General features: G+C 37.2%; 2 protein-coding genes across 6 annotated transcripts in view; both read left to right on the top strand.

The window, feature by feature from the left end:
• The first annotated feature begins 3,777 nt into the window (after window positions 1–3,777).
• Window positions 3,778–7,819, top strand: spmip4 (sperm microtubule inner protein 4). Its single transcript, XM_028013196.1, has 8 exons — window positions 3,778–3,856; window positions 3,945–4,016; window positions 4,122–4,151; window positions 4,257–4,447; window positions 5,353–5,441; window positions 5,530–5,704; window positions 5,812–5,900; window positions 5,972–7,819. The coding sequence occupies exons 1-8, from the start codon at window positions 3,789–3,791 to the stop codon at window positions 6,827–6,829; spliced, it is 1,572 nt and encodes a 523-aa protein (XP_027868997.1). The 5' UTR covers window positions 3,778–3,788; the 3' UTR covers window positions 6,830–7,819.
• A 1,412-nt stretch (window positions 7,820–9,231) lies between these two features.
• Window positions 9,232–16,946, top strand: part of osbpl3b (oxysterol binding protein-like 3b) — a 41,034-nt gene continuing 33,319 nt past the window's right edge. For 4 of the 5 annotated variants that reach the window (XM_028013490.1, XM_028013493.1, XM_028013492.1 and 1 more), the window contains exon 1: window positions 9,232–9,398. The gene's annotated coding sequence lies outside the window, so the exon portion shown is untranslated. Of the gene's footprint in view, window positions 9,399–10,490; window positions 11,231–16,946 lie in introns of those variants that run through there. The other variant, XM_028013491.1, reaches the window with a different exon arrangement.

The following is a 16,946-nucleotide window of genomic DNA, read 5'->3' as shown; positions in this document are numbered from 1 at the left end:
AATACTACTGATGTATTTTTCAAATAACAACTTTGTATTTGGACAAAATTACAATTGATCACATAAAAAAAAAAAAATTAAAAAAAAAAATATTTTTACAAAAACAATTTCCTTCCTTTTTTTATGCCTTAAGAAATTTTTTTTTTAAACTGGAAAACAATTCTGACACAAAGGATCATAAATCATGCATGAAAGGGTTAGTACTATTTCTAGCAGGACACCAGTTTTGATGTTATCAAATTGTGTGTGTATGATTGTGGGGAATATACCAGAGAAAATGTGAGATTTATCATGTTTGAAATTTGATTTGTTACATTTGCCATGGCAAACATGTGTTCTCCCTTCAAGTTGTGGATCTGTGATAGGCGGACTTACAAAAAAACCAAACCTCCTGCTGCAGTTTTGCTCTCTACACCAGAATCTTGGAAACGCGTCATACAAAAGCAAATGGCAAATTTCTGATTAGAAAAATCCCATGATGCCACATTTCAAAATCACACATGAAAACCATGTATCACACGTGGTATACAAATGTTCACATATTTCATAATGAAAGAAGGCACATGTGTACATGTGGATTTGGAACATGTTGTATCACATATTTCCAATTTTACAGATGGACCACTCCAGGCACTCTCGCAATGTAACATCGAACACATGAACAAAATATTTGATCACATGTGAGAAATGAGAACCATGTGCGAATACATGTGAAATCCAATGGATTTTTCTGTTGGGGAGATAAAAAAAAATTTAACCACAACAAAGAATATTGTTGGCATAGATAGATAGATAGATAGATAGATAGATAAAGAGGTTGTACACTGTCTTCTTTTGCCTTATGAACAGCTCTGAATAACTCAAGGGCGCTTAGCTTCCTTGGGTAATGTAACTGCATAACTTTAAAATAAATATGAGAATACCGATGCTTGCAGCTCGAAAAACATTGCTTTCATGGGTTTGACTGGCCTGGGAAAAAAATCATTTCAAATACTTAGTAGAAGCAAAAGGAATGAGTGTTTAACCTTGGAGCTACACACACACATTCATACGAACACCTACGCATCCTCTGTACCTCTGTCATATTGGAAGTAGTTTTTTTTTTTTTCTTCCCTTTAAAAAAAAAGAAGAAAAAAACACATGAAATTAAAATGAATAATAATACAAAGAACATTTTTCAGAGCTGTGAGCTTTGAGGTCCAAGTTCACATGTTGTGCTTTCATTCTTTCTCTGGCATAAAAGAAACATCAGTAACGTCTGCAAAACTGCTTTTAGGAGGCCTGCAGTCCACTGATAAGGCAGAAAAGGACAGTCAGCTAGGGCTTGATGCCAACAGCGTCCCTAACAGTGAAAGGATAATGTTTGGAAATAATTTTCACACAAAGTAGATCATCCTGAGAGATTATTTTCTTGTTGTTGTTCAAACTAAGTTTACGAGAGGAATCTGTTGTAAGGAATGTTCTTTGGGTTGATTGCAAGAAAAGTTGAAGAATCCTTTACTTCCTTTTGTGTTCTGCTGCCATTTTTTCTATTTACCCTGTGCTAACATTCAAATGGATTTGCTTTATAACAAATGCAGGAATTTAAGAGGTACAACAAATCTCAGGCTACAGGTGTAGTTAGAAATTTTTAAGTAGCTTATAGGTCGATTAATTTTAAGAAATTATTTCAGTCAACTGAGTGAATGACAAATGTTACATGCATAATTTAAGCTGTTTTTTTATTAAATAAAGAAAGTCATCTCAGTAAAATGACTTTTTTGTATTTCTTTTCATATTTGTAGATCTGTAACATGTCACACAAACCACAAAATGAAGTGATATATAAGTGTGGGAAAGTACTTTTTTGTAGCTTTGGAACTGTTGTTAACTTTACAAGTTAGCTGTCTGATTAGGTTCAATTTCTCTGTGTTTTAAATGTTGTTAGGGTAAACACCAACTTCCCTCTGCACAACGACTTAATTTTGGGGAAATCACTGCAAGCTTTGCAGCATTTGTAAAGCCACAGCGTGAACTGTAATCCGTATAGCGGCGGCTCTGCTGAGGCAAAGCGAGGTAATTGGTTACTGGACTTAAGCTTATGGGCTCCTTGATAGGGCTTGGGCGTGTTGCAAAGACTTTAGACAAGGTCTCCTGAGAATCCCAATTAAAAAGCAGAATGCAGAATATGGGTTTTGTAAGACTAAGAAAGGAGACAAGCTCTGGTGCTTTGGAAAGCAGTCTGTGCCTTGTCAAGAAAGCGAGAGAGAGAGAGAGAGAGAGAGAGAGACAGATGCACTGATTTTACGTGTCAGTGGAGTTTTCAGGTTTTTTCTCATTATTTAATGAGAAAAGGCATGAAAGTGGTGTTTTGCTAATTTTAGAGGATCTAAAATACAGTACATGTTTTGTCATTTGAAACTGGATTCTTTCTTTGTTTGTGCAAATTCTACAAAATCTCAAAAATGAAGCATTCCACTACGCATACATTAAAGACACTGCCAACACAAATTGACTAAACTATTTTTTATGTATTAAAATACCCATATTGTTGAGTTTAGTATTTGGATACAGCAGAGTTAATGTTTTTTTTAATTATTTTACTTTAGTAGATAAAAAGGTACAACAATGATATAGGTGTTTGTTTTAGTTGATGTCCAAAATAGGGTTTGCATTTTTACTTAATTCTCATAATTTGACCTATTTACAGTAATTGAAATTTTAAAAAAAGTTATAAACATTTTTCTGAAGAAAATATATATATTTTTTTTATTATTTAGGGTTCAACTAAGGGTTTTCTCAGACCAACATTCATGCCTGAATTGTGTCTGCACTAACTACTTTACGTTAAAAGCAAGAAGGAAAGTTCAGATAGACTGACAGAATAGCTCAGAGCTCAACATCAGCCCAAGAAGTTTAGCATGATGAACTGTTTTGAGAACAAGTAATTTCTACTGACAGGGCTTTTAATTATATTTTGGCTTTCAGTAAGCTACATAGGAGGTCTCTGCCTCAGCCTCTTCTATGTTGCCTGGGAATTGGGACTCTGAAACATGACTCCTGAAACTCAACACCAGCTTCGGTCTGGTGTCAGTGTCTGGTTGGATCCAGCTACATTTTCATTCCACCTTATGTTTAGTTGTATGAGTGCACCAAGCTGTGAACATGTAATATTATCACATCCACACTTGATGAGTAGAAGATAGACATCCTGGGCAGTGATTGCCCACTGCTACAAAAGCAGGAGCTTGGTAGGAAGCATTCACACAACCTGATCCCTGAATTGCAGTGACTAAAACCGAAGTTTGTACTGCAAATTTTGCTTCCTTTCTTCAAAACTGAAAAGTTGTGAGATATTGGAGTTCATAGAAGAAGACATTTGTGCTAACGGCTTGTGTGGTTGGATTGGGTGTCAGCCAGGTTTTAGCCTACTGTTTACTGCCGCACTCTCTTTCCAGGTGGCACAGAAATTTAAACCCACCTCTGGTTACAAGCAAAGAGGATGAAGTCCAGTCTAGTCCAGATCAGTCTAACTCAGCTTTAAGACTCATTTTGGAGGAGACATCTAAGACAGGAAGATTAAAAAAAACTTTAAGAGGTACAACTTTCTGGCAGGTAAGCGAATATGACTGCATCTTATTTTGCATGTTTTTGTTGAGCTTAACAGTCATTAATATCTAAAGCACTTTAGTAAACCCACTTTTGTTGTTCTCCTCTTATGGTTTGAGTCCCAAAGTGCATATATTTCTAACTCTTAGAACTATGTGCCTTTGATTCATAGCTAGTAAACCCTTCCCTTCAGCTCCCACATGGAGCCAAAGTCTTCTGCTGATTTCAGCGGAGTTCCTGCCTGGGGGTATGGAGGAACGATACCTGCGTAGGTTTAGGTTTGATCAACATGGGAAGACACTAACAGAACCACTGACCGCTGTGGCATATTGATTTTCTGTGGTTTTATTTTGCAGACCCGTCAGCACTCAGCCGTGCCACGCCAGCACTATCAGAAAAAAAAGCAACGTTCGCCTCAATGACCAACTGTGAGTTGTCGTTCAGTTGTCATGGACAAACTGATTGTAAAATTTCAATAAATACAATGAAGTTTCTGATAATGTAAAAAAAAAAAGATTGTATTTTTTTTCCAGCATACCAAAACCAACTGATATAAATTTATTGTGAGTATATTTTATCTATAAAGAAATGCTTGAGTTTTACACTTCTTCTCATATCTTTTTCTAGGTAAACTGTGTATTTACTCTTGATTATTTATTCTCTTACAGCGAGAGAATGACAAAGACTACTACGCTGAAAGAGCATCCTTATTCATCGCACATTTCTCGGTTTGCCATGTTCCCCTCGTTCCTCTCCCCGGATGACCCGGAGAGGGGAGTCAGAGCGGCTTCACAGAGATTCACAAACCCTCTCATTCCAAACAAACCTCCTGACGTCACTTTGCTCAGCAAAACTATAGGTGAGATATTATTGTTATACATTCTTTCTGCAGAAGAATATATATATATATATTTATATACATGCACGAGTGGATCTGTCATGATCTGTATGTGCTTTAGTTTCCCCCTGATCATTCCTGGGTCATTTATTATTGTTGTTTTTCTGGAGTTTAGTGTTTGGCTTTTTCTAATTGGACTCATTTTATTAGTTCAGCTACCTCGATGTTAATTGATCTACTTCCCTCAGGATTCTCCCCTAGCCGCCCTGCATCCCTGTGATAAGACTCAACTGGTTTCAATGTCACACTTCAGTCTCCTCAGTTTTTAAGCCTCCTGTTTTTTTTTTTTGTTTTGTTTTTCTTTGCTGGTTTCCTTCTCTTCCATCCACTCTAGTTCCTTGTCTCACTTTTGCCTTTTGTCCAGCTGTGAGTTTTGTTATAATTTAAGATTAAATAGTAGAAACTCACTAAGTTACTCACATTGTCAAACACCAACCTTGACAAGTTAATGAAAACTTTGACATGGTTTAAAGACGGTCACACAACTGCAACAAGCAGATCAAGTGAAAAATTAAGATATCTAAAATCCTGTGTTTTTTCTATTGAAAATGTAAAACAAGGAATTAAAACAGAAAAAAGACATCTTGCGTGTTTTTGTAAAAAAATAATTGAAACTATTTGCGAGCGAGGATTATATTAGGACACCCCAACGTAGTCCAACATGAAATGGTTAAAATCATATACAGGTGATTTGAAAAAGGATTTACCTTGCTCAAACTTCAAACATTTCTTAGTGTGTGCTTCTGACTGTGAAATTATGAGAGAACATCATATAGAGGCACCTGCAGTCGTTGAAAAGACAGGTGCCTCATTGCTGACTGTGCTACCTATTAATTCATTTCATCCCACTCTGTCTACGGCCACAGGAGGTCCATACCGACATGAAATCTTGGAAAACCCATTTAAATCCAGGAAAATGGACGTTTCATGGAAAGGAGAAAATGAATTTTTGGATGTGAGCATTTAACACATGCAATATTTTTGCTCAATAATAATGGCAAATATAAAGAAGTCAAGACTTACCCTCCATCATTTTACACCAGCATTCAAAACCGGTAAAAGGGGAGACAAAGATTTTCTACCCAGCTCCTCCGAAAACAATACTGCCCAACCCAAAACTCCGACGCTGGGATCTGTCATTATCAGAGCGCACGAGCAACATTCTGAGAAACCTGGAGAGGAAACTCTGGATCACGTCTTACCAGATGGACTTTACTGGTGAGAAGCCGAAAGGATTTTTGTTAGAAATCTGGATACACATAACACAGATTTGAATTTTAGCATTTTCTAAAACTTCAAATGACCAAGTGATTTAAACGTTGCAGGATCAGGGCCTGCAAACCCTTTAAAGACCGATGATTTTAAGGAGAAAATAAGTTCTCTCACTGGGATTAATTCACACTCCGCACCTCTGGTAAACCACGTTTTACAATTTTGTCAGTCACATGTAAAACTGAAATGCTGATGCTTCTTTTTTTCTTACAGAGAGAATTGTCCTGTCCTGTGTTTGTTCCATCAAAACCCAAAGGAGGACGTAGACGAAGACTGCAGACAAAACGGAGTGACAGCCCAAATTTTGCTGGTCTCCAAATGTCAAATGTAAATCAAAGCACTGCTCCATCTTACGTATACCAAAAACAGCCCCAGGAGCTTATGGCTAATTATAACAAAGTGACAGATATGAGCCAAATGGGTCACAGTCAATCAGAGTCTGAAACTGGCTTAATAGATGTGCAGCATACTGATCCATCCCTAGAGATCTTACAGCAAAGGGCTGTTGATCATGGTAGAGAAAGGGAAAACCGCAAAATTCGATTCAACGAAAGTCTAATTCAAGAATCTGAATCAAAAAGCAGCGAAGGTGCTACTGTTCACCTCTCAAATACACAACAATTTAACCTGAGCAGAGAGTCTTCTTTCCAACGAGAGGCAAAAGTAAAGACAGAGACAAACTCAATGGAGGAGCTGCAAAAAGAAGATCCACAAATCAAAAAGCAGTCTCTCAGAGTTGGAAATCCACTCAGGTCTGAATTACACGATGCATTATCAAGTAAAGAGGACGATAAGACAAATGGCAGTGAGCTGCTAAGCTCTCTTCCTAATGTCTCTATCCTGCCGCGGGGTTCTGTCTTTTTGGGTGTTCCTACAAACACCTTTGAGACTGCAGGTAGGACAGGCACAAACCTCACCCTTCTAGACCTCCAAAACTCATTCAGTAAGTCGGAGGCACATCAAAGATTCAACAACTCCATCACACATGCTGCTGTGGACCTGAGGGACAATGTAGTCACTGGGAAAAGACACAACTTTTATGGGATTAACTGCAACCATATTCATGGTTGAATATGAACTTTGACTTTCCAGCTAATAGCAAATAATGTTTTCAAATGGACTTGAACTGCCAGCAACTCACCCAGTTACAACATTTTTTGTGAGTCAATTGCTTGATGCAACCTCTGTTATTAGTAGTTATACATGGTTGTTCTGAATGTCTATAGTAAAAGACAGACTTTCATTACAACATCTTCAAATTAGATGTGTGAAAAAAGCAGCTGCACTAAGTGCAACATTAGTTGTCCTCTACAACTGCCTTTAAATACCGTGAACATTTTATCACCTAGCAACAAGCTTTGCAAAACTACAGCCTTTTGTATTTGAAAAAGTGTCTTGTCTGTGACGCAATCATTGTGATACACAGAAATATTTTGATCTAATTTGTTTCTTAATAATATAACCTTGACTTTATGCCCTGCTGGATGGCACACCTTTGCCTAATGTCACTTTTTAATGATACTTTGAAAAAAAACCACTTTTTTTTTTTGCAGTTTTTTTTTGTGTAGTCACAGATGGGTCTATTTTTCTATCACCACTGACAAGTTTCAGATTAAGATGCTCCCACTGTCGTGTTTCAGTGGAGGAATGGAGTGCATCCACAATTTGCATAACAAAATCATCCCCATACCATTAAGGTTCCACCTCCTTCACTCTGGCTATTTTGCTGCTTCTTTGCTGCTGTTAAAAAAATTCATCTCCATAACATGATGCTGTGAACTTTTTTGTTGTAATTTGTCTGCAGTTCTGCTGTTTTTTCTGTATTTGGGTGATTGGATGAACGCGCCCTGAGACATAGCTCTAGCTTTGAAATGTAGCTTTACGGCCTAATCCTGCTTTTAATTTCTTAACTGTTGAATCTTTGATGTCTGGTCTTTATGATGCTGTTTGGTCACTAATAAATCACTGAGGACTCTACAGAACATCTGTACTTACACTGAGATTCAACAACACACAGTTGAACCCTATACAGGGTTCTAAGTAAAGAAATAAAAACAAATGTTTTTCTTGTACTTCACAAATGTGCACATTTTTGTGCTGCTATGTCAAATAAAATAAATTGAATAAATAAATTCAAGTTTGAGAGTGTAACATGCCAAACTCTCCAAGAGTTCTGGGTGCAACCCTAAATGCCTAAATAAAATCCCTGCACTTTCTTCTATAGGAATCCTCATAGAATGTTTCATCTTTCAGTGTCTGCACTCACACTGAATGTTTGAAAAGCACTAAGTCCATTAAGATGAACAGATGTCTTCATAGTTCCAACAAATAGCCATTTAACATGGATGAAAAGAAATAAATGAACAAGATTACGTTTTTTTCTAAGTCAAACCGAGTGGACCACAGAGAGCTGTTCTGTGCTGCATTCCTCTGTAATGAAATTCAGCTCTTTGAAGGTTGCTGCACCTGTAATCTGTAGTTCAAACTCGTTATAAAAAAAAATGTGAGAAGCAAAAATGTGCTCCTTTGCTCTTAATCTGTTGCAGCCAAGCAGACTCACGTAAAAGGCTTTTATGTATTTTTTTCTATAGCAGATAGTCCTTGAGAATCAAAGCCTGCATCTAGGACTGATAGAAAAAGCTCCCTTATTATTTTCATAAAGGCTTCTAGAAGAAATACAAGAGAATTCGAAGCAAAATTAACATGTTTTGATGAAGACTGCAAGCAGGTCTGGTTATGAAGACTCTATCTAAGCCACGTCTTGCTGAATTGTCTTGGTATATCTACTTTTGTACATCAAGAAAAAAGAAATGAAATATAACACACATTCTTGAAATAAATGTGTGGTGTGTTTGTTTTTACTTAAAAAACAAAAATACTAGATTTGTAATTCAGATTTTTCTGAATTACATAAGACATAAGACACCCCAACCATTCGTTTCCTGAATGGTTGGTTTGCTTTTAATTATAATCTTCGCGTTTGTAATTTCTGAAAGGTTGCAAATCGTTAATTTTTCCAGCAGGTGGCAGCACAGTATAACCTCCAGCTGCTCCTGCAACTCTGAAATAGTTAGGGTCAGCTAGTTTGGTTTAACATAATGTTTGACCAAATTAAACAAATAGACAAGTAAATTGGTAGTAGTAGTAGTAGAAGCAGTAGCATCATTATTGTTTTTGTTGTGGTATTTAACATCTGATACATATAAAACATGATTTTTCTGTATAACTCTATCCAGTATGAAATGACAAGTAAGATGACGAGTAAAATAATTTGGCTTGATTTTTTTTCTTTCTTTCTTTCAGCTGTTTGAGTGTTGGTGGGGGTCTCCTTCACTAAACGTCACAGAAAAGATGCTGTCAAAGATGCAGATCCCGCCCCCTTGGAGAAGAGTAGGAGCTGAAGACTTGATTTTAATTGGAGCTTGTCTCACTCCGTCACGCTGCTGTGCCCTCCTCCTCACAGCGGTGGAGAAATTGATGCTTTCAGAGGGAAAGAGCGCTGCATGTGAGTGCATGTCACCCGGGAGTACTGCTTCAGGCTGCATTTTGTTCACTCGGTAATTTTGACATGCAAATCTCCTCACTGGCTGCAGCTTTATAACCCGCATCACACCCAGTGTTTTCCATCTGGACTTTCAAGGTGAGTGATGTCAGCTTGTTGCAGTCTCTTTTTACCTTTTCTCTACATAAAGGGCATTTTGAGTTCAGTTTTCATTGCAGTTTAAATATGACATTTCCAAGTTCTCAAAGTAAAACTATTAAGTCAAACAAACTCGTAATAAAGTGCTTAAGGTCAAGAGAAGTACAGTAAAGCTTCATGTAAAAGCCTGTGGCGCTTCCTGAGCAGCAGATATTTTGTGAAGATGATCTGTGGTTCGGCCTGTAAGCACCAATAGATATTTTTTTAGTCTCCATGGTTATTCTGTGCCCCCTACTCCTCTGAATAAAATGAAGAAATGAAGTGTTGGATGAAAGACGACAACTTGCTTTTTTCCATATAAAGCTAAAACAGTTCAGCGGAGATTAACAAGTCTGAGCCCACAAGGTAAAAATAGTGAACCGGCTTCAGTGTGATCTTATGTCATGCTGAGAGGATGTAGGTGTGTGATGGTGAACATGCAGAAGATCTCGTCAGGGCGTCTCTTCCTCGCTGCATAGTGTTCAATGACAAACTAGGATTTTTAGTTTTTAGTTGCGTAACAGCAGAGATTTTAGATGGAAATGACTAATATGTTGACAACATTTATAGTTTTAGCATAATGAAACATAATGTGGTTGAAAGGTTTACGCAGACTTATAGGTAAGACTGTTATAAATTTGGAAGTTTTAACTTTTTATTATTTTTAGGCTGAATGACAACAGGATCATATACAAACAGGCTCAAATATAGAAAGACACATTTTTACCTAATTAAATATACTGGACTTGGGCTTTAAGTTGGCTACAGTTTCCCTTAGTTTGAATTCCTAATGTTGATCCTTGAAAAACATTCTCAATGTCACCGTGACAGCTTTGGTCAGATGTTGAGCACAACTGGATGTTCCAACAAGACAATAATTCAGAGTAATTATCAAAACTGGTTCTAGTATGACTAAGCAGGCTAACCTCTGGATCGACCTCATGCTTATGTTCTGGATACACATCAAGTAAACAGCCCATTTAAAATAAGTGTACTGATACTAATAAAAAGAATGCTTAAACATTTCACCACAAAAAGTATAATCCAAACATACACAATAAGCACATTAAACTTCAGATTGGAAAAATAGGTTTGAAACTTGTGACTCATCTGTATAGTGAGATGTTTGTACTCCTGTTAATTTGAGGACTTGCGTAGCGTCCTCGAAGTTCTCTTGGGTGTTGCCATCAGGGGAGGCTTACCAGGTGCTGTGTCTGTTCAAACATGTTGTGGACTTAATAAAGGCCTTCCTGTAATTCAGAGGAAAAATTGTGCCTCTCAAAGAGAGAAGATGATTGTACCTCTCTCAAAGAGCAAAACATTCAGTTTCTAGATGTGCTAGACAAGACATGCGCCTTTTCAAATTTCTGTTTGCGAGTTTGGAGAAACCTTCTTCCTCTTGTTTGAACTTTGCAATTTTCCACTAAGTTTTATTTTATTTATCTCATAAAGTTCCAAGAAAATACATTGTAGTTATATTGTGACAAAATGTGAACAAGTTAAAAGGGTATGATTACTCATACTTTGTCAGAGGTATTGCACTTTCTTATTTTTCTAGTGTTTGTTGTGAGTCAGAACTTAGGAGCTTGTTTGTCTGTGCCTTCTATTTTTCTTTTCTCAGAACATTTGTCCCCAGTGGGTCTGTGGTATGTTTGGTGGCCAGTTGGCCTTCTCTGTGTTTTTTCTCTCCTTATCTTAGCCTCAAGTCAAACAAGCGAAATGAGGCTGTGCAGGAGAGGAGTCAATAGAATTTGAGGAATGTTACAGAAGAGAAAACACCGTTAACAGTTGAGGTATATCTCCATTGGGACATGGTGTTTCATGTGTGTCACCTCTGTTTATTTTTGTGTTGAGTCTCGCTGCAGCTTGTGGGTCACCTGCTGTGTGCTGTTCTCCTCCTGAGAATTCATTGTCATGCAGACTTAATGGTTTGTAAAGCGAAACACTCATTAACAGAGCAGGAATAATAGAAACAAACTGCAAAGTACAAATACTTTTAGTGATTCAGCCACAGCGCTGTAAATTATACAGTGGTCTGCACAGCTCTGCTCCACAGTCTTCTGAATATCTGCCAAGTAAAAGGTGAATAATGCAGAAAGAGGATTAAAAAACAGCCAAACAGCTGAACTTAGCATGTGGCAGGTGTTGGTTCTCTCCTTGCGTGGGCAGGAGCACTATGTGAAGTAGTCCTTTAATTGCATGCACAAATATATTCATGTGATTTGAGACTGTCACTGAAGTAACTGCATCATTGGATTCATAATGTACGGTATGTTGTCTTCTTTACACGTCTATTTTGAGACATTAAGATATTTGCACCATTTGCAGAAAATGTTAGAGTTTCTTTGTTAAAACAAGCAACTTCTCAATCCTGCTTTCTTCGCTGTTGTTAGATAAGTAGCATTAGGTTTTTAATGGCAGGCTGCTCGTCTCCTCAGCCTTCTCCAGGCGTCAGAGAGACTGAAGGATGCTTCAGGGCTGATTTCATAACTTCTTCCCAGACTGCCAGATATCAGCATCAAATTTTTACATGGGTGGCTCTGGCAGTTACATTATACTTAAATACAATAGCGCTCTCCACCAGGCTATTAAACATTTTAAGTTTTGAATAATAAAATAACACCATGATTTAGTTCCTTTACAATACAGATAAATATCTGTATTGTAAATTATTTTAAATAAACAATTTGGTCACTTCAGGATCAGTTTTATATCTCATATTAATATAATATTGCAAATATGTAAGATTTTTTTGGTTGTCTTTGGTTGTTATTTATGGCAATTTGAAAATAAAATTATACATTTCAAATCTCTCAATGTTACAGATCCAAAAAATAACAACAAATTGGATCTGTTAGCAAAATTATAACTTTCATTTTAAATGTTTTGCAGTATGTGGTATAGATTCAAGGCGTGGGTTAGTTACTAGTACTGAAACATGCAAATATTGTATTTTCTGTCATATTCTTATAGTTTCCCTGTCCCTTCCTACTGACACTTAGCTGGGTAATAAAAAGCTACTGCACTTTTCCCTTGCTTACTATTTGAAGATATATTCCGATAATACATTTATGAGACTGAGGTCTTTGACCAGATCTGAGCGGTCAATAGCTAGTGTTCAGAGTTACATGGTGAGGTTCTGTCTCCAAATGTCTGCCTCAAAGACTGAACTTAGGTTTTAACCTTGACTGAGCAAAGTAAAATTCTGTAAAATTTGTCACATATCAAAAATGTTATTAAAGAGTTCATCAGTTGTTCAGTAGGAAGGACGACAATTTAGAACTCTGCATCAACTATGAAAATCTACATGTTATAGGATTCATAGATTTAAAAAATGCGGTACCTTAAATTGAGCTTTTGGGGTACTCTGTGGTCTAAGTCAAAAGTATGCAAATGAATTGTTATCTAAAATTTCCAGTTAATTTGACAGTGGTGTGATAAGGGCTTGAGGACAGTTCTAAAGATTGCAATCAGTCAGACTTTATATAGTTGAACTATGTGGTCAACACTATCAAACGTTGTTTAGATGTAGTAATACCAGTGATTTGTTCTTATTCATGTCGTCCCTATGATTATTTAGGCACTTTAAGTGACAAAAAGAGGACTATTTTTAACCTTTTCTTTCTCATCTCTAGGAAATATAAATAGTCCACCATATGGTGAACATTTGGTTTGGGGATTAAGAGATTTTCTTACTCTAAAACACATTTGATAACTGAACTAAATTGGGTCAATAAATGTTTGCACTTAAAAACCAAGGCCAAACTTCAGAAAGGCCCTGAGTTGAACTGCAAAGAAAACCGAGTCCTGAAAAAAAGAAAAACACAACTGAAATCGAACCACAAAAACACAAAACAATTCAGAGCTGCTGTCAAGTTTTTGCATCATTTTATGACTTTTGCTTTTGGTTCTGTAACTTTCCAACTTCTTAGATATGCCTTATCAGAGATAGTTTTATGCTACAGATTCATTCTTGCAGTGCACTTAGTCAAAAATTGCTTTGCTAATGTAACTCACAGTGCTCAGTCTTGCAATAAAAAATTAAAGCTGTATCAGATAGACACTTCATCTTTGTCTGTCCATAAATGGAAATCAGTGAAAAAACTGTGCCATTATCTAAATCTTCTCCAAGGACATCTAAACGGCTTGTCGCAGTGCAGACGTTGTTTCAGTTTTGTTTTGTGATGTTTCACCTTGGCCTCTAACAGTGATGGATTATTTCGTTAATCTGTGAATTAGGATCAGTGCTGCTACACTGGTATCAGAACTTTTAATTGGAAAAACTGCAGGTAGGCCAAATTTCAGAACGAGGAGCATTTTTCACCCTTCTGTTCAGCTCTTTCTCCCCCTGCTCTTTGGTGAGTGTTTGTTGAACTGAGCCGCAGCTCCTCTGTGCCCTCATGAGCTGGTGTTGAATTATGAGGCTGTCAGGCTTCCCCCTCACTGTGTGTGTAACAAAGGAAAGGACCTCTGCCACATTTGGGGCTGACAATAGAGTAAGCGGACAAGAGAAAGAGAGAGAGAAAGCTAAGGAGAGGAGAGGCTGCGTGACGAGGATGTGGTTGCTTAACAGGATGCAGTGCGGTGCTTGTCAGTGTGTGATGCAACATTTCTCGTATGTCTCACAGTTTTAGACATGAATGAAAATACATCGTCCACGGCAACTTAACGAGGACTGACTGCTTTAGTCACTCTTGGATCAGTGTGAGCTGAACTCTAGAACTTGTGATCCAAGGTATTCATATTTCCTGAACTATTCATTGTTTTGCCGGGCCACAAACACAAACTTCTGTGTATTTTGGGGGGATTTTATGTGATTGACTGACACAAAGTATCACAAAACCGTGAAGCGGAAGAGAATACATAGTTTTCAGTATTTTTACAAACACATGTTCGAAATTGTGATGTAAATTTGTATTTAGTCTTTCTGAGTGAACCTTTTTTGAACTGATTCAATTACAGTTGAATCAGTTTTATGTCTTATTTTTATTCTCATTAATATGAGAATATCATCTGTGGGACAGATCTGAGATTGGGTGGGAAGCATCTAAGAATTTCAATTTTTATGTCTTGCTTGCCACTGATTCTCAATTAGTCGTAACTTTGACTGGACCAGTCTGACAACGTGGGCCAATATGCTTTGATTTACACCATTGATGTCCAAGAGCAGTCCTTGACGGTCCATTTTCTGCAAGCGATCTGTAATATCTGGCATCAGACCCCTCCACCCAACCAATAAACCATTACCCCAAGAATAAATTAACAAGTAGAAAATAAAAAATAGGAAAACAATAATTCAGTAAAACACTGAATAAAGGTTCTCAGATATTGGCCCCTTCATGATTCTATAATAATGATTATCTGTGGCTACAGATAATCATTGTTATTAAATAATGATTATCTATCATGATAAGCTCAAAAATCTTTTGAAAGCCTTTACCAGAGAATCCCAGCCTTCCTAACACTATATTCTATAAAAAGTCGTTGATCCATGCAAAATAGAGAGAGGGTATAGCACATTTCCACCAAAGCAAGATAGTCAGCAGAGGAATGAGATTCAACTGGCTGGGAACAGGTTGATGTGCTGCCGAAGAGAGCTGGAAGTGGGTGTGGATGTGCTGTAACGTTATATCCTTTTGCTAATGTATCAAAATATAATAGCCCAGAAGTCCCGTAATTTGAGGCAGTACTAGCGAATGTGTACAAGGTCAACAGCGAGTCATCTGTGCCGGGATACATTTTAGATAGTTTATGATTTGTGTACCGGTAATAGAGCTGGTGCATAAGTTCACACTGATTCCCCCCATGGCAGGCACAGATGGAGGACTGATGAACCAATTTAAAGGTTTTCCAAATAGTCATCTCCGGTACTGATGCCCAACATTGTTTTCATCACAAACAATGTGAACAACCATTTACTTTTTCATAAATAAGCTTACTTTGTGTTGCTTTATCACATACAATTTCAACAAAATAGATTAAAGTTTATGGTTGTAATGTGAGTATTATCTCTTTTTTCTGTAGAATTGAGAGATTTTGTTTTCTGTGTGTCTTATTTTTTGGAGTGGCTCCCTCTTGTACTGGCAACTTTTCACCGAGATGCCTTTAAGCAGAACAGGGACACGCATTGCCATCTGTGCATCTCTTTCAGAAGAGGTGTGGCTCACAAACACACTGATGCACAAGAGACTGTGGGCTGGTGAGAATGACCCTCCCTGTTCAGGAGATGGTCTTCTGAATAATGAATCTCATGCCGGAACTGAGCCAGTTTTTTGGCTAAATAAGACACAGTCATTTTACAGAAATGTTTTGAAATCTCCGTGCGGTTCTCTGTGGAAAAGATCAACATTGTTTTCTGCTCCAGAGAAAATCCTCATTTCTTTATAGAAAAAGAGAAACTCTGACTTTCTTCTTTTTTCCTCTATGGGTGATTTTGTTTGACTAACCAGAAAAACTTAAGTAGTTAGCTGACTCAGACAGAAGCCGTTATTTATCCTCTTTGACTGATTGCAGCCCCTTGAAGGAAAGTCCAATCCCATTTTTGAGTGACACAGCATGAGCAACTTTGCGTCTGAGTATTTCTATCTCTTGCTCTCCTGCTGTTTCTAATCACTCCTCGACTTGGGGATGATGCTATCCTCCTCTTATGATATTTGCATAATAAAAGCATAACATTTCAAATGTGGGAGCCACTCAGCATCATATCAGTCACTACCACATTAAAGAAGACAAAAATGTTCATTATTCCCTCATTGAGCAGACGAGACAGTGCTTTTTGATTATTTAATTCCAACTATCAAAACAACAGAAAACAGAATGTACACAAACTAACAGTAAATATACAGTTCTGCTCTTAAATTGTTCAATATTACTCTGTCAGTGTTGAAAAGCGAGCAAATCCATTTCCCTTTCCACTTTGTATGAAATCTTTCAGTCATAGAGTTAAAGCCAGGAAAAAAACACACTTTTTCTTTCAAACACTATACATAGTATTAAATCCTATGTGTTGCTACAGTGCTACAGATTTCTTTAATTTATATTCCCAAGATATAATTTTCCCATTACACTCAAGAAACTATGGTTTTAACATTTGCTCTACATCCACAATGTTTCCTCTTACATTTGTTTAGTGATTTGGATTTTCATTGCGGTTCCCAGTTAGGGTGTGTCTTAAAAGAAATACAAGCACTGATTTATTTGACTGATCAAAAACCTTGCACAGTTAGGAAAAGGGAGTTTTACTTCAGAACAAATAATGTTTTTCCTTGTTTGGTTCTTAACAGTCTATGCTCAGTAAGAAGAATTTTACCAGATGTTCAGTTTAGTTGTCGAGATGTGAAATTAATTTGCAAAAGGAGAATGAGTTGGATTGCAGCCAGAGCAGACGGGCTGACACATTACAATATTTGGTCATGAAGCCATGCAGCTCTGAGCCTTGCAAGCAATTACACTGGGTGTGACTCTAAGCTAATGCCTGATTGAGTCTTTTGTGATGCTCAAAGTGTGGTT

Source organism: Xiphophorus couchianus, chromosome 3, assembly GCF_001444195.1.
Source record: "Xiphophorus couchianus chromosome 3, X_couchianus-1.0, whole genome shotgun sequence".
NCBI lineage: Eukaryota > Metazoa > Chordata > Actinopteri > Cyprinodontiformes > Poeciliidae > Xiphophorus > Xiphophorus couchianus.
This window is presented reverse-complemented; position numbering and strand designations above follow the sequence as displayed.